General features: G+C 48.0%; 2 protein-coding genes across 3 annotated transcripts in view; both read left to right on the top strand.

The window, feature by feature from the left end:
* Positions 1-7,852, top strand: part of LOC131502527 (melanoma-associated antigen B2-like) — a 122,079-nt gene extending 114,227 nt beyond the window's left edge. Inside the window, exons 2-3 of one of the 2 annotated variants that reach the window (XM_058713311.1) lie at positions 462-548; positions 5,908-7,852. In XM_058713311.1, coding sequence (XP_058569294.1) covers positions 5,969-7,003 — 1,035 coding nt within the window. In that variant the 5' untranslated portion in view covers positions 462-548; positions 5,908-5,968 and the 3' untranslated portion in view covers positions 7,004-7,852. Of the gene's footprint in view, positions 1-461; positions 549-3,964; positions 4,038-5,907 lie in introns of those variants that run through there. The other variant, XM_058713312.1, reaches the window with a different exon arrangement.
* Positions 7,853-15,881: 8,029 nt separating this feature from the next.
* On the top strand, positions 15,882-20,026 carry MAGEB3 (MAGE family member B3). The gene is made up of 3 exons (XM_058713310.1): positions 15,882-16,050; positions 18,103-18,180; positions 18,692-20,026. The coding sequence occupies exon 3, from the start codon at positions 18,721-18,723 to the stop codon at positions 19,816-19,818; it is 1,098 nt and encodes a 365-aa protein (XP_058569293.1). The 5' UTR covers positions 15,882-16,050; positions 18,103-18,180; positions 18,692-18,720; the 3' UTR covers positions 19,819-20,026.
* The last annotated feature ends 3,500 nt before the right edge of the window (positions 20,027-23,526 follow it).

The raw sequence follows: 23,526 nt of genomic DNA on the forward strand, positions 1-23,526 counted from the left end.
ACTTTTTTTTTAGTGGCACCTAATATTACCTCACACGTCCTATTTTTGGCAGTGCTGATGTAAACACTCTTGCAGCACTGACCGGGAGGTATATTTGATTCCCTGGAACAGTGTCTCAGCAAGATGCGCAGGTGCAGGTGCGGTCTGCTGTTCCACCCTTCATTACTGTCACCGCCTCAGCAACAGGTCCCTTGCAGGCCCTCGAACTTGATTTTCTCTGAGTACAGTGATTTCGCAGAGGACCTCCCATATGAATGGAGAAGAATAATATAACTCCAGAAGACAGGGACCTCAGGGTCCTGTCCCACCCATGCTGTGAGACCCGGGAGGTTCAGGCAGAATTGCAAAGGACCTTTATTTCCCCCTCAAGTAGTTTTGCCAGGTGTGTGTGTGTGTGCGCGCGCGTGTGCGTGTGTATAAACAGTCCTATATTACTTTGTCTTGTGTTATTTTCTCCTCAGGGGACTCATGGAGGTGAGGTCCTTTGTCTGAAAGAAGTGATCCCAGTTTGGCAGAGGGAGGAAGTCCAGACTCTGCTAGGAGTCAAGGTAAGGAATCAGAATGAGTGGTGAGGAGACCACCCACTGCAGGAGGGAGGGGTCTTGCCATCAACTCTAGGAGGTCTCACGCAAGGACAGTGATGTGAGATGTCCCCTCGCTTCCCCATAAGGGTCTCAGAGAGGGCAAAGGCCTTGGTGTGAAGGGAGATGGCCGCAGGCAAGGACAGCCAGTGTCCTAGGAGTTGCCAGGAGTCGTGGTGAAGGCCCTGAGTGAGGCCTGGAATGGCGAACTGCCCTTAAAGTTACTTTGGGGTTGTGGGGAAACCAGAGAGAAATCCCCCAGAGAGGGGATGCAATGTGTCGTGTGCTCTTCTGTGACTGCGGGTAAAAGCAGTGTCCAAATTCTCTGTTTTAACCACATTGTCTCTGGGCAGTTTCTGAGACATAAAGGTGATTCTGTCGAGGTGAGATGTTAAGAAGCCACTAGGCACTCTTTGTACCTGGCCTGGATTGTCAGAGCCCACTCCATAAAAAGGGCATTCGGGGTGCCTGTGTGGCTCAGTCGGTTAAGCACACGATTTCATCTTGGGTCACAATTTCACGGTTCTTGAGCTCCTTGCTGTCAGCACAGGGCCCACTTCAGATCCTCTGTCTCCCTCTCTCTGTTTCTGTCTCCCTCTCTCTGTCTCACTGCCTCTCCCCCACTCATGCTCTCCCTTTCTGTCAAAAATAAATAAACATGAAAAAATATTTTTTTAGGGATGCCTGGGTGGGTCAGTAGGCTAAGTGTCTGACTTCGGCTCAGGTTGTGATCTTGCAGTCCATGAGTTCGAGCCCCACGTCAGGCTCTGTGCAGACAGCTCAGAGCCTGGAGCCTGCTTTGGGTTCTGTGTCTCCCTCTGTCTCTGCTCCTCCTCCGCCCTCACTCTGTCTGTGTGTCTGTCTGTCTCCTTCTCTTTCTCTCGAAAATAAATAAAAACTGACAAAAAAAATTTAAGGCATTCAAATTAACTTATAGTGAATTCTAGGTTTTTAGTGCAGGTTAAATTAATGAAAACAAGGGTGGTTTAGATGGAAGGGCCCCTGGGAGGGCAGAAAGTTATTGATCCTTGACGCACATTTTTGGAGCTTTGTGTTGCATCTAACTGGGGAACTATACCTTATACCTGTGTTGAATGATTTATCGTGTAATAGGGAAATATTACTTAGTTTTCCTTGCTAATCGACATTTTGGCTGATTTGATTTTATTTGTTCTAGAATGGTACATATTTGCTGACAGCTGCTGGATTAAAAAAAAAAAAATCCCAGCAGGGTGGGGTGGTATTATTAGTGTTCAAATTAATCATACTAATAAATACCATGTAGAATTGTCAGTAGCCCATGCACTGTGCCAGGCACTTCGCACATATGAACTACAGTCCACCATCCTGTAAGACAGAGCTTATCCAACCCACTTCACAGATTCAGAGTCTGATGCTCTCCAAGGTTAGTCATGTGCCTGGATTTGCGCAGCTGTTAAGGGACAGGGTCGAAGCTAGACCTCTAGTCTGGACTGGTCTAGAGTCCACACTGTTCTTCTTCTACCCTGAGGTCCACCTTGTGTCTCTTAATTCGGTTTGCCCCTTTCTTCTTAAAAATGTATCTCAGGCGGCCAGAAGAAGGACTCTGTGCTCATACCACCCGGTTGGAATACATTCCCAGAGTAGTATGAATACCCAAGTAAATGAGAGGCATGAATAAAGAAAAGAATACATAGTGACAGGGGCGCCTGGGTGGCTCAGTCGGTGGAGCGGCCGACTTCGGCTCAGGTCACGATCTCGCGGTCCGTGAGTTCCAGCCCCGCGTCGGGCTCTGTGCTTATGGCTCGGAGCCTGGAGCCCGTTTCGGATTCTGTGTCTCCCTCTCTCTCTGCCCCTCCCCCGTTCATGCTCTGTCTCTCTCTGTCTCAAAAATAAATAAACGTTAAAAAAAATTAAAAAAAAAAAAGAATACATAGTGACAGCATGATCATCTATACATGAAGTTTCAGATGGCCTTAAAAGATGAGGGGCTTTCAAAGTCATCCTGGACAGCCCCTTCCCTGGAGAGTATAAATCTATATGAACAGAATGTACATGAGACTCAATCTTGCTGATGAAGAGAAGGAAAATAACAGCATATTTCACCCCTCACAGACCATCGCCTTCCTGGGACTGCTGTCACTCCCAGGACAGGAACTGAGGTTTGCAGAGCGGAAGCTGCTCATGGGCTGGCAAGGATGTGGCATTTCCCGGAAAGCCTTTAACCGAAGATGCCGGGGCCAAGAGGAATAGCCCGAGGTTAGAGGGCCTGAGAGACCAATACCCCAGAACGTGGGGGATCACAGTAGGCTGTCACCTGCTCTCAGACGTAGAGGCCTCAGACAGAGCTGGCAGGCTGAGCATACCCCTCACTTACTCTTCAGGCCACTCAAGGACTTAAGAATTTTGGCCCAAGACAGACAGTCCCAGGTCAGTAGAAGGAGGAGTCCCGGCCTATGGCAGGTACGGACATGAGGACCCCAAATGAGGAATGATGGAAGGACTCAGCCAGAACAGTGGGCTTCCATGAAGCCTGGCTTAGGTCCTCAACTGTAGGAAATCCAGAACAGCATGTTTGGATGTGGCTTATTCTGACTTCCACGCCAGAAGTCCCCAGGAGGTGAATACTTGGACTTCATGGGAGCAGCCTCAGTGCAACAAGGAGTTCCAAGACCGGTCAGGTGTCAGGGTGAGGACTCTGAATCAGAATGAGGGACTCACTCACCCCAGAACAGAATATCCCCACAAATGCCCCCAGTGCTGTCCTGGGATGCCCAGGACAGAATTGTGAGGTGGAAGAACCCCCTCATTCTCCCTGGAGTGTCTCATACAGGTGAGGATCTTGGGCTAGCGGGGACAGCCCTAGATGTGCAGAGAGAGAAAACCCAGGCCTTAGGAGTCATGGTAAGGACCCTGACTATTAGGCAGGGATCCTCCTACCAGCAGAGGCTGTCAAACAGATCTCCACCCTATTCTTAGCCCCGGGAGGCCCCAGAAGAGCTATCAGTTCTTCGTCAGCCCCAGTTTGGCCACAGGAGGAGTCCTGGCCTTGATTGAAGATGAGGACCCTGCGTCAGCTGATGAGGGAAAAACTCCCTTAGAAAAAGCTTCCCAGGGCCCTGTTCGTGCTTCCAGGCTTGTGCAGCCCAGGAAGGGGTAGCCACGCGCCGCGGGACCAGAGAGTCCCCTTTGGCAGGTCAGGAGAGTGGAGCTTCGGAGGCCGGCAGGGGGCGGAGCCCCAGGCCCTGACGCACGTGGGGAGGACCCTGGGCCAGGACGCGCGGGGACCACCGAGTTCTCGGCGGCGGGGTCCTAGAGCGCCCCACCCCTGCTTTCGGCCCTCGGAGACCCCGGGCGGCCGCCGCCGAGGGCCGGATGCGGCTGCGCCGACTTCCTTTCGGGCCCGGACCTCAAGGCGCAGGGCGCGCGGTGTTTGTTCGGCGGCGGCCGGATTCCCGGGACCGGGCTGAAAGCGAGGTGAGGACGCCGAGTGGGACCCGAGGAGACGACTCCCCGCGCCCCCGTGACAGAGGGGACCCCTCCCTGCCATGGGCCCGTTTGGCCCCGGCTCCGGGTGGTCCCGGCGGAATGTGAGGCGGAATTCGGCCTAGAAGTTCTCAGAGACCAGGCCTCCGTCTCGGGAGTAGTCCCGATACTACCGAGGGAGGCGGTCCTAACTAGATTCAAGATGAGGGCCCCGAGTGCTAACGAGCGGACCTTGACCCAACAGAGGGGGCTACTCTGGGAAGCACCCCTGCACTCAGCTCTAGGAGGCTCCATGCCGGGTAGACAGATGCCGAGGGAGCTACCTTCTTCTCTAGCAGCTAAGGGGATTCAGGGTTATACCGACAGCTCGCATACTCAGCCTAGGAGGCCCGGGGCAGAGCTGGCAAGCTGAGGTGCCCCCTCATTTTCTCTCGAGGTGGTGATCTCAGGGAAGTGACGGCCTGTATCTAATGGCATAAGCCCCATTCAGCGAAAGGATCCCAGTCCCTAAACAGGAGTCGACGTTGTGATACTGAGTGATGATGGGGGAATCCCTCCAGGAAAGAAGGGGGCCGCATGAAGCCCAAACCCTGTTTTCACATTTGGGAAACTTGGGCATGGTGACATGATACATTACACTCACTTCTTCCCAGAACATCTCAGGGAAGTGAAGAACCAGGTTGAAGGGGGCAGCCTCAGGCCAGCAGAGGGAGGATATGGGGTCATGCCACGTGTCATGGTTCATGAGTTGGAGCCCTGCGTGCATCTCTGCACTCATGGCCCAGAGCCTGCTTGGATTCTTTCTCTCTGCCCCTCCCCCCTCCTTCTTCCTCATTCTTGCAAAAGCAATAAATAAAGTCCTGCCTAGTATTATCTCCAAGGTAGATGCCATATGAAGTGCTCATCAGTCTCCACTCCATGGTAACAGGAAAGTGAGAGTCTTGGTCCAAGGGGAGTGGTTCTAGATCAGCAGAGGCAGAAATCTTAGACCCTGTTGTGAGCCAGATTTAGACCTTGAGTTGGGATCCTATGGAGGACCACCTGCCATAGGACATCAACCTGCCTGCAGTAGCTTTTACTCTTGAGAGACCACGTTTGGTCAGTTAAGGTTGTCTTCGCTTCTTCCTCTTGGAACTTATGCTCTTAATATGAGGACTCTAGGGATCATCCAATCCTGAATAGAGGGGACATCAAAGCATCCATCTTAACCCTTTGATTTTAGCCCAAGAAGCCTCAGGGGAGAGCCTTCAGGTTGAGCATCCCTTGACTTCTTTATATCAGGTCTAAAGGAGGTGATATTCTTAGTCTGAAGGTTAAACCAAAGTTAACAAGGGAGAGTGGTTCTGAGCCTTTTAAGGAACCAAAGTGAAGACCTTAAATGAGGCTGAGGATCCCAGTGAACTCAGGACAGAACGGACCCTGCTGAGCTCTCAGCACTGGGCAGGGAAGTAGACTGAGGTGCCCCTTCACTTCCTTCTCCTGGGTCCCTGGGAGCTTTGAGGTGTGAAATAACAGGTAGCAGAGGGAAGGGTGCCCCATCTCTGCCAAGACACTTGATATGATAACACTAAAGATAAATGGAGAGGGCCCAACATGCCAGAACACAGAGGCCTCTGCTGCAAACATCTGCTCTCGCCTCAGTAAACCCGAGGCAGGGCTAGTAGGATGCAAATAAGACTCACTGTGAGGGTTCTGTGGTTCTCTGTAAGATTCTTAGGGGATAGGATGACCAAGAGAACAGGAGCCTTTGTCGGGTCCTAGAGCAGTATCCTCAAGTATCCTGCCGAGGTCACCTTTGATAAATCCAAAGTGGAATCTACCTGTTGAAGGTGATAACATCATCTTATTCTCGCTTCTGCAGTTGCCCATATCACCTGTCCACTGGCTCACACCCTTGCCTGCTATCTCTGAGCACAGCCATTATGCCTCGTGGTCAGAAGAGTAAGCTCCGTGCTCGTGAGAAACGCCGCCTTAACAGAGCCGAGACCCAAGGTCTTAAGAGTGCTCAGGCAACTACAGCAGAGGAAGAAGAGGCTACTCCTTCCTCCTCTCTTGTTCTTGGGGGTGCTTCCTCAAGCTCCCCTGCTGCTGGCACTTCCCAGGAGCCTCAAAAAGCCCCAGCCACCACCAAGGCTGCTGCACATGCTTCACGGCGAAGATCTAAGGCAGGTGCCAAGAGCCAGGTTGAGGAAAGTAAAAATTCCTCTCTGGCCTCGACTTCCACTGGGAAAGCTCAAAACGATCCTCTAACCAGTAAAGTGGGGATGTTGGTACAGTTTCTGCTGTATAAGTATAAATTGAAGGAGCCCATTAAGAAGATAGACATGATGAAGATCGTCCACAAAAGGAACAGGGAGCAGTTCGCTGAGATCCTCAGGAGAGCCACTGAGCGCATGGATCTGGTCTTTGGCCTCAAATTAAAGGAAGTCAAGCCTGGCAGTAACCCCTACACCCTCACCAGCAACCTAGACCTCACCGACGATGGCACTATGGATAATCTCTGGGGCTTTCCGAAGAATGGGCTTCTCATGCCTCTCCTGGGTGTCATCTTCTTGAATGGCAACTGCACCTCTGAGGAGCAGATCTGGGAATTCCTGAATATTTTGGGCGTCTATGATGGAAGGAGGCACTTCATCTTCGGGGAGCCCAGGAAGCTCATCACCCAAGATTTGGTGCAGGAAAAGTACCTGGAGTACCGCCAGGTGCCCGACAGCAATCCTCCACGCTATCAGTTCCTGTGGGGCCAGAGAGCCCATGCTGAAACCAGCAAGATGAAAGTCCTTGAGTTTTTGGCCAAGGTCCACAATACCGTCCCCAGTGCCTTCCTGCCCCATTATGAAGAGGCTCTGCGAGATGAGGAAGAGAGAGCCCGAGTCCAAGCCGCAGCCGGCGCAGCCTCTACTGCCAAAGCTAGTGCTCGTTCCTGGGCCGCATCTGGCCGCTCTTCTCCTCCCTAGAGAGGGCTGAGTCAGATTCTTCGCTTTGTCATGGGAAGGCCTGTTAAGTAGTGTTTGTCATGGGCGCAAATAATTTGTTGATTACCTTTTTTTAAATATATTCTTCAGGCACTGTTCCTTTCAATAGAAAGTTTATGTAGATTCAGAATATAAGTTTTTGGATGACACAGATCACACATTTATTGCTGTTTATCAGTTTTAGGTGTAAGAGTTTATTTTTTTGAAATATAGATCAGAAATTGTTAAATCACTTTTTGATCCAGAGCAAGATAAGATGGCTTTAAGATAGGATATCCTTGGAAATGTGAAAGAATTCCACACTAAAATACTTAGGATGAGAAGATAGATAGATAGATAGATAGATAGATAGATAGATAGATAGATAGATAGATAACTAGATACATAGAAACCTAGATTCGTAGATAGATGGTTAGGTACATAGGTATACAGATACATAGATTACATAGATACGCAGATAGGTACATTGATACAGTAACAATTGGTTAATTCTTTGTTTGCCTTACTCTATTCTTTTTCTAAACTTAAAAGACGTATACCTGCATTTGTTTATGTTTGTTAAGAATGTTTGATAATATATGATCATAATGAATCAAACCTCTTTATACATGTCTCTTATTTTACACAAACATTGAGCATCTGCTCTTGGGAAGTCTTCATCCTTGTACTGGGGGTGTTTAGTCAAAGAAGACCCAGCCCCTGCCCCTGCGATTATAGATTATAGGAGCAGCTGTCACTATGGAAGAAGGTGAGATAGTAGTACTCCATAAAGAGCAAGGGAAGGGGTACCTGCGTGCCTCAGTCAGTTAAGCATTTGACTTCGGCTCAGGTCATGATCTTGCGGTTCGTGGGTTCGATCCCCACATTGGTCTCTGTGCTCACAGCTCAGAGCATGGAGCCTGCTTTGGATTTCTGTGTCTCCCTCTCTCTCTGCCCCTCCCCCACTGGCTCTCTCTCTATCTCACGTGCTCGCTCGCTCTCTCTCAAAAATAAACATTAAAAAAAAAAAAAAAGTGAAAATCTTGGTAAAGAGGGGGCCGAGAGAACATACTACTTAGTTTTCATTCCTAAGCAGAATTTTGGCTGATGGGGAGGTTTTTCTTGGCCAGAGCACTGCATATTTTCTAGCATGTCTTAGATGTAAAATGAAACAAAACAAAATTCACCTGCACAGATGGTAATGTCTAAGGTCAAGATAATCATAGTAATACCTGCCATTCCCAAATGTCTCAGTATAGATGCTTTCTGTACATTATACAGTCCTAAAAGATAGGGTTTATCAAACTTACTTCACAGGGGAAGTCTGAGGCTCATAGAATTAGAGTTTGGCAGCGTTCCAAAAGGCATAGGGCTAGTAAATGACAAGGCTGGGCCTAGGCTCCAGGTCAGAATTACTACAGAGGCTACATTGTTTTACTCCTCGCACCCTGAGACACACCCTGTGTTTATTTCAGTTTTCAGTACTTCAAAATTCGTCTCAGGTGCTAAAAAAGAATGGCCTTATGTCCAAACTGCTGGACTGGAATATATAGCCAGAGCAAAAAGAATGCCAGAATAGTTGAGAGGGATAAATAAATAAAGGACACTATTAGGTGACAGTATGATTACATTTGCAATGCTAAATAATCTCACAAGATCAGTGGCTCTCAAAATTAGCCTGGACAATCTCTTACCGGTAGAAAGGAAATCTAGCAGAACAGAAGTTACATGAGAATCTTCATCAGGCTGATAAACAGAAGGAATAGATCAATGTGTGTTTTCCCCTGACACCCCATCACCTGTCCTGGGACTCCTGCCTTGTGCTAGCGCTTGCCCATTTCACATCACTCCCAGGACAGAGTCACATTCTCTGTGAGGATTGTAAAGCAGCAACTGCTCCAGGGTTTGCAGAGATGTGCAGTTTCCCAGGAAGCCTTAAATCCAAGAGACAGAAACCGAGGCAAGGGCCCCATGTAGGAGGACTGGGGAGACCAATGCCCCAGGATATAGGGAATGCCAGGGACTTCGGTCCCGTCTATTCTTGAACATACAAGGTCTCAGACACAGTTGTTAGACTGAGCATACCCTCCTTTATTCTGCAGGCTTTTCACTGGCGTAAAAACCTTGGTCTGAGACCCAAGTTCTCCTATCACTAGAGAAGGGGTATTGGTCTCTCATAGATGTAATGGCAATAAACCTGAATGAGGGTGGTGGAAGGACCTAGCCAGAACAGTAGGATCCCATAAAATCCTGTCCCACTGTCAGCTCTGTGAGTCCAGAAGAGTTGTGGCTGCTTGTGGCTAACATTGATTTTTCAACTCCGGTCCCAGAAAGTTGAGACCTTTGATGGCTGTATCTTCAAATTAGCAGAGAGGGTGGGGTTCCAGGAAGGATACAGGGTCAGAGTGAAGATGCTGTGTGGGGACATGGGGGTCACCCCACCCACATCTGACAGGGCTGCACCTAACCCCTTCTCTGCTGCTAGCCTAGGAGGCACAGGCGACAGCTGCCACGCTCACGTGCCCCCTACCTCCGCCTTCTGCCTGGAGGGAATGAAGGAAACGAGGGCCTTGGTTTTATAGGCTGGCTATTAAGTGGAATCCCAGCTGTGACGGTGTCAAGGTGAGAACTCCGTATGAGGAATGGGGCAACCAACTACTCCATACCAGGTATATTATGACATACGAGAACAATAATAGTATTAAAATCAATGTGGAGCATGAATAAGGGAAAAAAAGATGATTTTTGCAGGCAATAGGATTATCTGCATATGTGATTTCAGATAACCTTAAAAGATCAGGGACTCAAAAAATCATTTGACTCAGGATCTTCCCTACAAAAAGCAAATCTATGAGAACAGTGGTTACATGAGACCTTAAGCCTGTACAGGAAAGAGAAGGACAAGGACCCATTCTTTGCAAGGTTTGGAGTAGGGAAACTGCTCGAGAGTTTTCCGGGATGTGGCGTTTCCCAAGAAGCCCTTATTGGAAGTGACAAGGGCCTTTGGGAGGATACCCATGAGTCAGGACTGGGGAAAGGGGAAAGCAGCGTTCCAGAGTGTTGGCTGTTCCAGAGGGACCAGCCCCTGCCTTCTCTCAGGCCTAGAAGGCCCCAGGCAGAGCTGGCAGGCCAAGAATCTCCTCACTTTTTCATCACACTTGTCAAGGATTTGAGACTTTAGTCTGAGGAAGACTATCTCAGGTCAGTAGAGAGAGTTGTCAGATACAAATGTGAGTTTTCTTAAAAGGAGCGAAGGAAGCATCTACCCGGAACACTGGTGCTCATAGAGTCCAGTTCCTGCCAGCAGCTCTTGGAGGTCCTGAATTCCATAGCATGATGAAGCATAAAGAGGCTTTGAGCGGCACCTGGGTGTCTGACTCTTCGTTTCAGCTCAGGTCATGATCCCACGGCTCGTGGGATTGAGACCCATGTCCAGCTCTGTGCTGACTGTGTGGAGTCTTCTTGGGATCCGATGTCTACGTTTCTGTCTGCCCCTCCTATGCGTGCTCTTGGACTTTCCCTCTCTCTCTCTCTCTCTCTCTCTCTCTCTCTGTCTCTGTCTCTGTCTCTCACACAAAGAAAGCAAGAAAGGGAAGGAAAAGAAAAGAAAGGGAAGAACAGGGAGGGAGGAAGGGAGGGAGGGAGGGAGGGAGGAAGGAAGGAAGGAAGGAAGGAAGGAAAGGAAGGAAGGAAGGAAGGAAAGGAAGGAAGGAAGGAAGGAAGGAAGGAAGGAAGGAAGGAAGGAAGGAAGGAAGGAAGGAAGGAAGGAAGGAAAGGAAGGAAAGGAAGGAAGGAAAGAAAGAAAGAAAGAAAGAGAAAGAGAGAAAGAGACTTTGAGAGGTGAGAAGAAGAGAACCTGCTGCCGTGGCCAAGGTGTGTGCCAGGGCCGTGAACCGGCAGTGCCTCCCACATATAGTGAAGTCTGGGGCGGGGAGATTGGTCATCTTGTGATGGAAATGAGAGGTCAGCATTTTAAGTAGTGAAGCACCTAGGTGGACGTGGAGGGGACACATTGTAAGTCTTCTTTTTGTCCTTGCTTTGCTTGAGTGGGAGATTTATCTGTTTTTATCTTGGGGGTTCTTTTTGGCACTTTTAAAATACTGTTCCTTGTAATAGAAGGTTTATTTGATTTCAGTATCTGTGTTTATGAATAATATGTATCACACACATGTTGCTGTTGATCAGTAGAAGTATAAACGCTTTGGTATTTTGTACAACAAATTAAAAAATCCTTGCTGCTCTTCTCTTGGTCCAGAGCAAGATAACTTGTCACATGAGCAGGGGTTGTCTTGCAAATGTGAATGAACCCTGTGGTAGAATTGTTGGGATCAAGAGATAAGAGAAAAGGTTTTGTCTGAGTGGCATCAGCAACATGGTAGAATCAGAATTTCCAGCCCTTATTTGCCCACAGAAGCACAGAACTGACAATAACATAAGTAATAAAATGCCTTTATGAAAGGTCCAGAATCTAATTAATAAGTTGCAATACTATATGTGAGCATAAAACCGAGATCAGCTGCTCTTGAAATGGATAAGAAAAGTTATTAGACTTTACTGGCATCAGCCTCTCCCTCAAGTGGACACAATTTAGCCCTAAGAGAGATGGTGACTCCTCTCTGTGTTACGAGTAGGGGAGATTGGGGTGAAAATCCCATGCACCCAAAGAACTATTAAAGCTAACAAATGTATTCAATTGCAGGATGTAAAGTCAACACACAAAAATCAGTTGTGTTTCTACACACTAACAAGAAACTATTGGAAAATAATTAAGAAAATTCTATTTAAAATAGTTGGGACGCCTGGGTGACTCAGTTGGTTGACTGGCCAGACTCCTGATTTTGGCTCAGGTTATGATCCCAGGGTTGTGGGATCGAGCCCTGCGGTGAGCTCCTTGTAGAGTGTGGATCCTATTTGAGATTCCCTCTCCTTCCCTCTCCCTCCCTGCCTCCCTCCCTCCCTCCCTCCCTGTCTCCCTCACTCACACACACACTCTCTAAAAATAAAAAAATAAATAAAAGTGTCAAAAATAAAATAGGAATAAATTTAACCAAGGAGGGGAAAGATCTATACACTGAAAACAGTGAGACATTGATGGGAGAAATTGAAGAATAATAAATAAAAGGAAAAATATCCAATGTTCACTGATTGAAAGAATTAATATTTTTAAAAATATTCTTACTAGTCAAAATGATCTACAGATTCAGTGCAATACCTATCATAATTCCAATGGAAGTTTTCACAGAAATAGAAAAAAAACCTGGAAATTCATCTGAAACCACAAGAAGCCCTGAATACTAAAGTAATGTTGAGAAAGAGGAACAGAGATGGAGGCATCACACTTCTTGAGTTTGAAATATATTGCAAAACCATATTCACCATAACGGTGTTATACTAGTATAAAAAACGGACACACAGACCAATGGAACAAAATAGAGCCCAGAAATAAACCCATGCATAAATTGTCAAGTGATCTTTGACAAGTCCACCAAAAAATACACGATCGGGAAAGGATAGTCTCTTCAGTAAATGGTGTTGGAAAAACTGAATATCCACATGCAAAAGAATTAAATTAGATGTTACTTACACTCAAAAATTAGTGAAAAATGGATTAAAGACTTAAAAATGAGATTGAAAGCCGTAAAACTCCTAGAAAAAAAGCATAGGGGAAAAGCTCCTTGACCTTCATCTTGGCAAAGATTTTTTTGAATATGACAACAGAAACATAGGCAAGAAAAGCAAAAATGGTGAACAAGTGGAACTACATCAAACTGAAAGGCATCTATACAGCAGTGGAAAAATGAAAAGGCAGTCTGTGGAGAGGGAGAAAGTATTAGCAAACCATGTATCTAAGGTCACGGATATGTTTATGGCATAGATTGTTATGGTAGTTCGCAGGTGTATACTTATCTCCAAGCTTGTGTACATTACCTGTGTACAGCTTTTGGTATGTCAATCATACCTCACTATAGTAGTTTTTGAAGAAGCAGATGTTTTGTCTTATTTGGAGTTGTAGTCTCAGCGCAGTGTCTAGTATACAGTAGGCAATTTGTAAATATTTAATCAATAAGAGAAAAAATATAAATAAGAAAAAGATTGTCAATTCTTGGTTTGCCTAATTCCTTCTACTGTTTCTTTTTATAAAAGTAAAATTATATACCTGGATTTCTTTAGATTATTCAAGCATTTAAAAGAGAAATTAAATGTTGACGAGCTCACTCTCTTGTTTATTTCCAGTCATTAATTGAGAATGAGCTCTTTAGAAGCCTTCAGGTTATTACTGGGGATGCTTTTATTTGTTTTTGTTTTTAAATGTTTGTGTCTTTTTAAGAGAGAGAGAGAGAGAGAGAGAAAGTGTAGGGGAGGGGCAGAGAGGGAGACAGAGAATCCAAAGCGGTCTCTGCACTGATAGCAGAAAGCCTGATGCAGGGCTCAAACTCATGAGCTGTGAAATCGTGACCTGAGCTGAAGTTGGACACTTAACTGACTGAGCCATCCATGTGCCCCCTGGGGATGCTTTTAAAACAAACCCTCAAAACAGCAACAATAAGTTCTGTCCCCTGCCCATTGAATTTTAGAGTCTGGATGCTGCTATCATGTAAAAAGAGATGGTGATCTATTCACTGTGACCTAAAGAACAAGTAAAAAAAGGGGGGAAGGGGGTTGAAGAGGGAAGGTGGTTTGAGTTGTACGCAGTCAAGTGTCAAAGTTCTCGGGCCAGGCAGTGTGGAGCCTTAGGAAACTGCAAACCCTTCAGTGAGGGATAACTTTAAGTAGGATTGCCTCGTGGGCTAGACGACGCTGTGGGAGTGGTGAGCAGGGGCCAGATCCTCAGATGGAGGGCCTCGGAGATGAAAGACTAAGCCTGCGATGGAAATTTGTCCTTAACATGGCCTTTGGGATTGTTTGCTAAACCAAAGAAAATCTCCAGGTGGTGTAGGAATGAAAGGTGTCTGTGCTCTTGCCCAGGCCAGCTGAACACGATGCACAGACTAGATGGTCTATGTACAACATCACCAGGGAGTTTCCGAGCAATAAGGATTATACTTCTTTGAGGTGGAGTGTTCAGAACCTACTGGACTCCACTTTTCACTCTGGGTTGGGGGAGCCACAGACCACTCTATTAAAAGGGTCTCTTTTACTCAGTTACTTCATCTTGCATGTAATATGGCAAATTCTAGGCAAGGTCTAGATTTTTGCTGATGGTTAAATGAGTGAAAATAATGGTGATTTAGATTGAAGGGTAGCTGGAAGTTAGGGAAAATATTGGTCATTGACAAAAATTTTGAGAACTTTGAGTTGTATCCAACGGGGAAAGACTCTCCCACAAACACACTGTATATTATAACTTTGAATGAGGATATATTACATAACTAGCATTGCTAAGCAGCATTTTGGTTGTGAGTTCTTTGTCTAGAGTTTGGTAATGCGCTCAAGTTCACAGGGCTACTAAGTGACAGGGCTGGGACTAGACTCCTGGTCTGAATTCGTCTAGAACACATGCTGATCATTCCACTCTTCTCTGCCTAAAGCAAACCGTTATGTTCCGTAATACTCCAAAATGTCTCTCAGGGGGTAAAAATAAGGATTCTGTGTCCAAAGAACTGGATTGGAATACATAACCAAAGCAGTTAAGAATACCACAGTAAATCAAAGTCATGAACAAAGAGGAGAAGCAGAAAATGTCCAGTGACAGTATGATTATCTACATATGCATTGTCAAATGACCTCAAGATTGTGGAATCACAAAACCATCCTGGACGACTCCTTCCCACTAGGAAGTAAATCATTTAAAACAAATCACATAAGAGGCTCACTCTGACTACTGTGAAGAGGGATAGATCAGTGTCATTTTTCTTTGACACCCCATCTCTGTCCTGAATCCCCTGCCTCATGTTGCAGTTTCCCCATTTAACATGAAGTCAGGCACTGGAACCTGCAAAGTTTGCATTAGGGACACTGCTCAAGTTTGCATGGATGTGGAGTTTCCCAGGAATCCTTTAGTTATACAGGACCCCCATTAATGAAGATTGGGGAGATAACCACCCTACTTTATAGGGGGTCCTTCAGAGACCTGCCAAACCAGCTGTGAGGCCTAGAATGCCCAGGCAGGGCAATCAGGGTGGACATTCTTCTTTCACTCCTCATATTTCTTAGCAAGGTCAAGGTCTTAGCCTAAGAAAGGGGCCACACTTCAGTAGAGGGAGGCTCCAGGGTTGTATCGATAGATATCAAGTTGAGGACCCTAGATGATGAATGTAGAGACCACTGACTCCAGAGCAGTGGTATTCCACAGAGACTCAAATCTGCTGTATGCCTCTCAGGACCCAAACATCCTTGGCCTAGTGTGGCTCACTCTTCCACCTGGGAGGTCTCAAGAAGGAGCAATCCTTGATCTGAGCAGAGTAACCTCATGTCAGGGAAGATGGAGTCACACGATTGAACAGGAGCAATGTCAGGTCCCTGAGTGAGCAAAGAGGACATCACTAGACCCACAAATGAGGGAGCTTTACAAACCCCTGCACCCATCTTAACCGTGGAGAGGCCTCAGGTGGAGCTATGAGCCTGAGAAGCCTCATTTCTGCCTGGTGAGTCTCAGGATGAGAGCCTTGTCTAACAGGGTGCAGGCCCCAGTTCTGCAGAGGGAGACGTCTTGGCCGTAACCGGAGTGAGGGAGGCTCACAGAGTCCTGCCCTCTTTTCAAGCCTATGGGGCCCCAGGCAGAGGTAGTCGGAAACGGGGCATCCTGACTCCTCACCAGGGACTCGGAAAGGTGAGGGTTCGCTTTGGGGGCTGGCAGACTTGGGTCAGTAGGGGGAGGAATAAACACCAAGGTGAGGACACTGAATGACAACCTAAAGACCACTGACTTCAGAACACTGCGATCGGATGGAACCATGTCCTTGCTGTCAGCCCTCAGAAGCCCACGTGGCCATGGCCGGATATGATGTATCTGAACTTCTGCTTTGGAACCGCGGACCTCGCCCAGTGTTTGCAGCATTTATTCTGCCAAGGAACGGAAGATTACTTCCCAGGAGTTCTTTGAAGTCAAGGTGAGGACCTGAATGTAAAATGAAGGGACCACACCGCCCCCCCTCCCCCCCTCCCCCCCCCCCCCCCCCCCCCCCGCTTCCTGTAACAAAGGTGGCGCCACAGAGTACTGCCCCTGGGGTCTGAAATGGAATGTCCTGACAGGACCGTTAGGCCGAGTTTTGTCTGGAAAGTCTCAGGGAGGAAGGCATCGGTCTAAGATAGTAGCCCTGGCTCTGATGATCAAGGAAACCTAGGCCCTAAGTAGAGTCAAGAGGAGGGTCCTGAGTAGCTAATGAGGGGATCTTTCCCCGGTAGAGATGGCGATAGAAACCGGTACGCCTGCTTTGGTTCTGGGAGGCTCCAGGCAGGGGCAGTTTTATTTGGTAGGCTCTGACTACCGCCGCCCCGCCCGCTACTCCCGCCATCCCCCACCCCTAACCGCGAGCGCGCGCATGCGGTCTCTCTCGCTCTCTCTCGCTCTCTCTCTCTCTCTCTCTCTCTCTCGGCTCCAAGAAGTAAAGGCTAAAGCCAAATAAATTTGGATTTTGGTTACTGAATTTAGTAGAGGGAGGAGTCCCAGGCTCTGATATCAAAGTGAAGACCCTGAGTCAGGACGTAGGGATCACCGACTCCAGAACACTGGGATCCCATGGAGCCCTTTTCCTGCTTTTAGCCCTTGGGGACCCTGAACGGTTGTGGCCAGTTCTGACTCATCCTTCTGTCCTCTCCAGAGTTTCCAGGAAGTGAGGTCATTTGTGGGGGAGTGGGAGTGGGGGTGGTGAGGCCACTGGCCAGCTGAGGGTGGAGTCCCAGGACTGGCCTGGAGCCAAGGTGAGGACCTTGAGTGGGGACTGAGGGGACCACCCTGACCCATAACACAGGGTGCTCTCCTAGGTCCCGCTGCTGCCCTTGGCCCTGGGAGGCCTGGCAAACCTATCAGACTTTCTGCCTGGAAACTCTCAGATAAGGAGGGCCTTCATCTAAGGGAGTAGCCTGGGTCCTGCAGATGGAGGAGGCCTAGGCCCTAAGTGCCGTGAAGGTGAAGCCCTGGAGTGCTAATGAGGGGACCTCTCCCCATTTAGGGAAAGCAGCATCCCTATAGCTTGTTTCTGGAAGGCTCTTGGTAAGGGTAATCCTATATGGAGGTCCCTGAATTTCCCCCCTAGGGGCACAGGGAATTGAGGGATTTTCTGTAAGGCAGGAGGCCTAAGTCCTACCAGCATATTGGCGGCCAGCGGCCTAAATCCAACCTGTAGTTAAGGTCAGAGACCTAAGGGAGGACTAAGGGGAACACCAACTCTAAAAAGGGGGTCTCACAAATTCTGGCCCTTCTCTGATAAAAAAGAATGTAATCTGGCCATTTGCAACGACATGGATGGAACTAGAGAGTATTATGCTAAGTGAAATGAGTCAGAGAAAGACAAATATCATGTGATTTCACTCATGTGGAATTTAAGATACAAAACAGATGAAAGGAAGAGAAAGGAAGCGAAGATATAAAAACATGGAGACAAACCATAAGAGACTCTTAAATACAGAGAACAAAGTGAGGGTTGCTGGAGGGGAAGTGGGTGGGGCGAATGGCTAAATGGGTGATGGAATTAAGGAGGGCACTTGCTGGGGTGAGCACTGGGTATTGTATGTAACTGATGAATCACTAAATTATATTCCTGAAATTATTATTACACTATATGGTAACTAACTTGGATGTACATTTAATAAAACAAAATAAAATAAATAAAATGAAATGAAATAAAAATTCTGGCCCTTCCCTCAGCTCCGGGGAAACCCTGAATATTTGTTAGGCTGAGGAACCCGCCCCCCCCACCCCCTGCCTCATTTCTGTCTGGAGAGTCCCAGAGAGGTGAGCATGTTGGACTTATTGGCCTCAGTTCTGCAGAGGGAGGAGACCCAGGGCTCCACAGGAATCAGAGTGAGGAATAAAGAGTGATGGTTCCACTCAACCCCCCCCAAAAAGAGACAATAGAGAGCCCCCCTTGCTTGTAGCACTGAGGAGCCCAGGTGTGGAAGTCAAATGTATGTGAACCCAACTTTATTTCTTATGTCATCAGGTTGGTGAGAGCCTTTGTTTGAGGGGAGAAACATCAGATCAGCAGAAGAAGGTGTCCCAGGCCCTACCTAGAGCCAAGGTGAGGAAAGTGAATGCGGACTGAGGACCCCAATGACCCCAGAGCAGATTCCCTCAGAACTGTCAGCAGTGGGTCACAGTAGTGGGCTGAGATGCCCCTTTAGTTCCCCTTGAGGGGTCTCAAGACGATGAGGACCTGGGTTTGAGATGTCAATTTAGAGCAGCACCGAGGAGGGGGGCCCGGCCCTGCCCAAAGCTGTTATCACGGTCCTGAATGTGAACTGGGAGGATCCCCATTCTCCAGACCAGAGGAGATTCCGCAAGGACTCGGCCTACCCAGCACCGCTCTCAGCCCCAGTAAGCGCCAAGCAGGGCTGGCAGGCTGCAGCCTGAGGCTCACTTTAATTACTTCCACGTGGTTCTCAGAGGACAGGTTGGTTGTAACAGGAGCCCTGTGGTTGGTTTCCTAGGGCAGTGCCCTCACAGAACCTGAGAGGCAGCCTTGGTTAAAGCCAAGGTGGTCTCTCCCGGCTGAAGGTACTCCTTCTCATCCTCTCTTCTCTCATGCCCAGATCACCTGCTGTCCCTGACCACAGTCATCATGCCTCGGGCACAGAAGAGTGAGCTCTGCACCGGTGAGAAGCGCCACCAAGCCCAAGGTGGGACCCAGCCTCAGAGGGGTGTTCAGGCCCCTGCGGCCACGGAACAAGCATTCCCCTCCTCGGCCTCTCCTCCCTTTGAAGTTCTTACTCAGAGAAATCCTGCTGCCAGGTCACGTAGCGCTCCCAAGAGGTCTCAGAGGGCCCTGTCCGCCACCACAAAGTCTGCAGGTGTTTCTCACACAAGATCATACAAAGGAGCCGACTGCCAAGTTGAGAAAAAGCAAAGTTCCGTCCAGTCCCCACTCTCCATTGTGCAGTCTCAGGGGGACCCTGTGAGCAAAACAGCGAGTGTTTTGGTACAGTTCCTGTTGCACATGAGCAGAATGAAAAGGCCCATTATGAAAGCTGATATGCTGAAGTTTATCAATAAAAAGCAGAAACGTCGCTTCGTTGAGATCCTCAAAAGGGCCTCTTTCAGCTTGGAAGTGGTTTTTGGTGTTGACGTAAAAGAAGTCGATCCTACCAAGCATTCCTATGTCCTTGTCAGCAAAATGAACCTCCCCAACAACGGGACTATAAACCGTGGCTGGGGTTTTCCCAAGACCGGCCTCCTGATGAATCTCCTGGGCGTGATCTTCCTGAAGGGCAACTGTGCCGCCGAAGAGAAGATCTGGGAGTTCCTGAATAAAATGAGAGTCTATGCGGGGAAGAGGCACTTCATATTTGGGGAGCCCAAGAAGCTCATCACCCAAGATTTGGTGCAGCTCAAGTACCTGGAGTACCGGCAGGTGCCCAACAGCGACCCTCCGCGCTATGAATTCCTGTGGGGCCCCAGAGCCCACGCCGAGACCAACAAGATGAGAGTGCTCGAGTTTTGGGCCAAGATTAACCAAACAGTCCCAAGTGCCTTCCACCCTTGGTATGAAGAGGCTTTGAGAGATGAGCAAGAAAGAGCCGAAGCCACAGTCACACTCCAGGCTGAGACCGGTGCTACGGCCAGTGCATGTTCCGGGGCATGTCCAGCAGCTCCTCCCACACCTAGTGAGGTCGAGCCCGATCCTTCACATTGTGACCGAAGAGAGCAGTCAGTGTTCTAAGTAGTGGAGGCCTGGGTGTGACTGAGGGAACGGCATGTAATCCTTGGTGCTCCTGTTCTGTATGGCTAATTTGGAGATTTATCAGCAGTTTGAGTTTTTGCTACTTTTCAAATGTTGCTATTTTGAAATGAAATCTTACCTAGCCTTATATAGTGTAAATTTATGGATTATTTTGGCCTCACTTGTTATCAGTTTAAAAGTGAGAGTGTTGCTGAGCCAAAGCATAAGAGACTGTTAAAAACTGAGAACAAACTGAGGGTTGATGGGGGGTGGGAGGGAGGGAAGGGTGGGTGATGGGTATTGAGGAGGGCACCTTTTGGGATGAGCACTGGGTGTTGTATGGAAACCAATTTGACAGTAAATTTCATATATTAAAAAATAAAAAAAAAAAAAACTGGGAAATTGCCCATCTTATTTAGTGTTCTGGTACAAAGTAGCATGGCATTGAAATATGCATTTCCTTGAAAATGTAAAAGGACTTAAGCAGTGAAATATATGGAGTCAAGAAGTGGAGGAGAAGAGTAAGATGGTCTGTATTTGGTTTCCTAATTCCTTTCACTCTGTATTTTGTAACAGTCTAAATAACAGCATGTGTTTGACTAATGGAAGAATGTAGCATCACATTTTAATGAATTAGACTCACTGCTCACAGGCTCGTTTATTCCCCAAACATTGATGGAGCGTACGCTCTTAGAAGGCTTCATGTTAGCCCTGGGAGAGCTGACAAAAAGATCAAGACACTGACCATGAAATCACAGAGGCGAGAAGCATCTGTCATATAAGGAAGAATGGTGATCTGCACTCTCAGACCAGAAGGACACATGACAAGACAGGAGAAAACAGGAGAGAGGTGGTTCCAGATGAGAGGAGTTAAGTGTCAGTGCCTGAAGCAGGGCAGTGCTGGGTCTTCAGAGACTGCAGTTCCCTCAGGGGGAGGTAATTCTAAGTTAGCTGCATGGGGGGCTCCAGGAGGCTGTGATCACAGGGAGCTGGGCCCAGACCCTCCCGTGGCGGGCTTCAGAATTGAAAGACTAAGCCCAGAATGGCAAACTGCCCTTAACACTTACTTTGGGATTGTGCAGGAAGCAGAGGGAAATCACCCCAAGCAGGGATCAAGTGCGTCCTGTGCTCTTCTGCCAGTGCAGGTGAACACAGTGTGCAGATTGGAGGTTTTATTTACAACATGTCCACAGAGTTTCTGCGAAATAAGAGCATGCTCTCTTGTCATGGGTGCCCAGAATCCCTTGGACTGGCACGCGTTGCCCTGGGTTGGGGGAGCCAAAGCACACGCCACTAAAGCATCATCCACATTAGGTCACCTTGTATGGCATTTGGCAAACTCCAGGCAAGGTCTAGATTTTTGTTGGCGAGTGAAAGAATGAAAGCCAGGGTGGTTTAGGAAGAAGGGTGGCTGAGGGGCGCCTGGGTGGCTCAGTCCGTTAAGCGTCCAACTCTTGGTTTCGGCTCAGGTCATGGTCTCACAGTTTTGTGGGTTCAAGCCCCGCGACGCGCTTTGCACTGACAGTGCAGAGCCTGCTTGGGATTCTCTCACTCTCGCTCGCTCTCTGCCCCTTCCCCACTTGCACGGTCTCTGTCTCTAAATAAATAAGTAAATAAATAAATAAGCAATCAAACAAACAAATGGCAGCTGAGAGGAAGGTAAGTTTTGGGGCCTTGAAACACATTCTAGGAGCTCTGTGTTGCATCTACTAAGGAAGTCTACCTTATGCCAACATTGAGTGACATACTTTAATGGGAGAGATACTACTTAGTGTTCCTTGCCAAGCACAATTTTGTATGATAGAGTTGTCTTTGTTCTGGAGCACTGCATGGTTTCTGACATCCCCTGAATTAAAAATTATTTAATTGAGATCATTGTAATGGGTTGAAACTCCAGGGGACCAATTAATTCTAGTAAGAACTGGCATCCTTTAAAGCTCAACACAGGCCACACAATGTGCCATGCACTTTACATGCATTATGGACATCCTACCAGTCCCCAAACAGAGCTCATCAAACCCATTTCACAGACGAAAAGACAGCCTCACAGAGTCTGGTATCACTCCCAATTTCACGTGGCTGCTAAGTGACAGGGTTGGAACTAGACCCTTGGCCTGAATTAGTCTTCTGCCCACACTTCCACTGCTCTGCACCTGAGGCTGATGTCGTGGTCCTTAACTCCCCTTTTTTCTCACTACTACAGAAAGTATCTCAGGTACTAAAAAGGACTCTTTTTGCCCAAGACACTGGAGTGGAATACATAACCATAGCGATTACCATATCAAAATAATTGAGAAGTGTGAATAAGGGAGAGAAAGAGATAATATTCAGTGACAATAGGATCATCTATATATTCAAAGTCAGCCTCGAAGATCAGGAGCTCACAAAATCATTTTGGACGACCCGTCCCATAAAGAAAGTTACATTCATTCAAACAGAACTTATATAAATACATAAAACGCTAAGTGTGATTGCTCAAGAAGTGGATTAAAGTATTTTTTTTTTCTTTGACAGCACATCTGTTCTGGGGTCTCTGCCTTGTGCTATCGCTTCCTACCTCGCATCACTCCTGGGACACGGACCCAATCTCTGAACGATTTGCTATAGGGAAATAGTCCAGAGTTTGCAGGGATGTGACCTTTCACAGGAAGCCTCGCGTCAAGAAACAGGAGCCGTACGTGAGGGGATGCTCCTGCTAGGCCAAGCGTGAGCATCCCCTCACTTAGTCCTCAGGGTTCCCAAGGACAGGTGAGTCCTGCCGTAGGAGGGTGGCCTCAGGTCACTAGAGTCGCTGACACGTAGGAGATTGAGGACCCTGAATGAGGAATGACACAAGCACCCACCCAGAACAGTGTGGCCCATAGATGCCTGTCCCCTGGTGTCAGCCCTCAGGGTCCCCAAACAGCCTTGGAAGGACGTGGCTGAAACTGGTTTCCACGTAACAGGCCGAGAAGGTGAAGAGCTCGGCCTGAGCTTGGTTGACTCCAGTCAGGAGAGGTAGGATTCCCAAGGTGTGCCAGGAGGAAGGCCAGTATCCTGAAGAGGTCAGGGACCACTGTGTATCAGTGGAGACCTCACAGAATCCTTCCTACTGTCATGAGAGATCCAGGCATAATTGTCAGTCAGAGATGGCTTCCTATCCTTCTCAGGGCTAATAGAAAAGTTGGGAGGTCCCAGGTCAGCAGAGAGAGGAGTCTTGGGACATCACATAAGGCAGATTTAGGACACTGACTTCGAAACCTGAGTGGGGGCACCATATCATAGGTGCCTGCCATAGCCGTCACCTGCGGGACACCATGGCACATGTGGCCAAATAAGGTATAAGCCTTCCTCTGAGGAAATGCCCTCAGATCAAGAAAGAGAGGAACCTTGGGCCCTGCCAGGAGTCAGGTCAAGGAAACTGAGTGAGAATGGATGGACCACCCATCCCTGAAAACGGGAAAACAAACCGGGTGGCCCTGCCCTTGCACTCCAGACTTAAATCCCCAGGGCAGGGTGTGAACCTGAGCGCCCCCAACATCACTTATTTTTCAAACAGCGATCTCATTTTCTAGAGCAATTTTACATTCACAGCAAAACTGAGCAGAAAGTACAGAGAACTCCCAGGTACCCTCTTCCTGACGCACACAGCCTCCCCTACTTTCCGCGTCCTGCCCCAGAGTGCTACCTGTGGCGCAACCTGTGAACTCGCACCACCACGTCATTAGG

This window comes from Neofelis nebulosa, chromosome X (assembly GCF_028018385.1).
Source record: "Neofelis nebulosa isolate mNeoNeb1 chromosome X, mNeoNeb1.pri, whole genome shotgun sequence".
NCBI classification, from domain to species: Eukaryota; Metazoa; Chordata; class Mammalia; order Carnivora; family Felidae; genus Neofelis; species Neofelis nebulosa.

Excerpts from the sequence above, each read along its gene's own strand:
- MAGEB3 (XM_058713310.1), top strand. The coding sequence starts at position 18,721 with ATGCCTCGGGCACAGAAGAGTGAGCTCTGCACCGGTGAGAAGCGCCAC.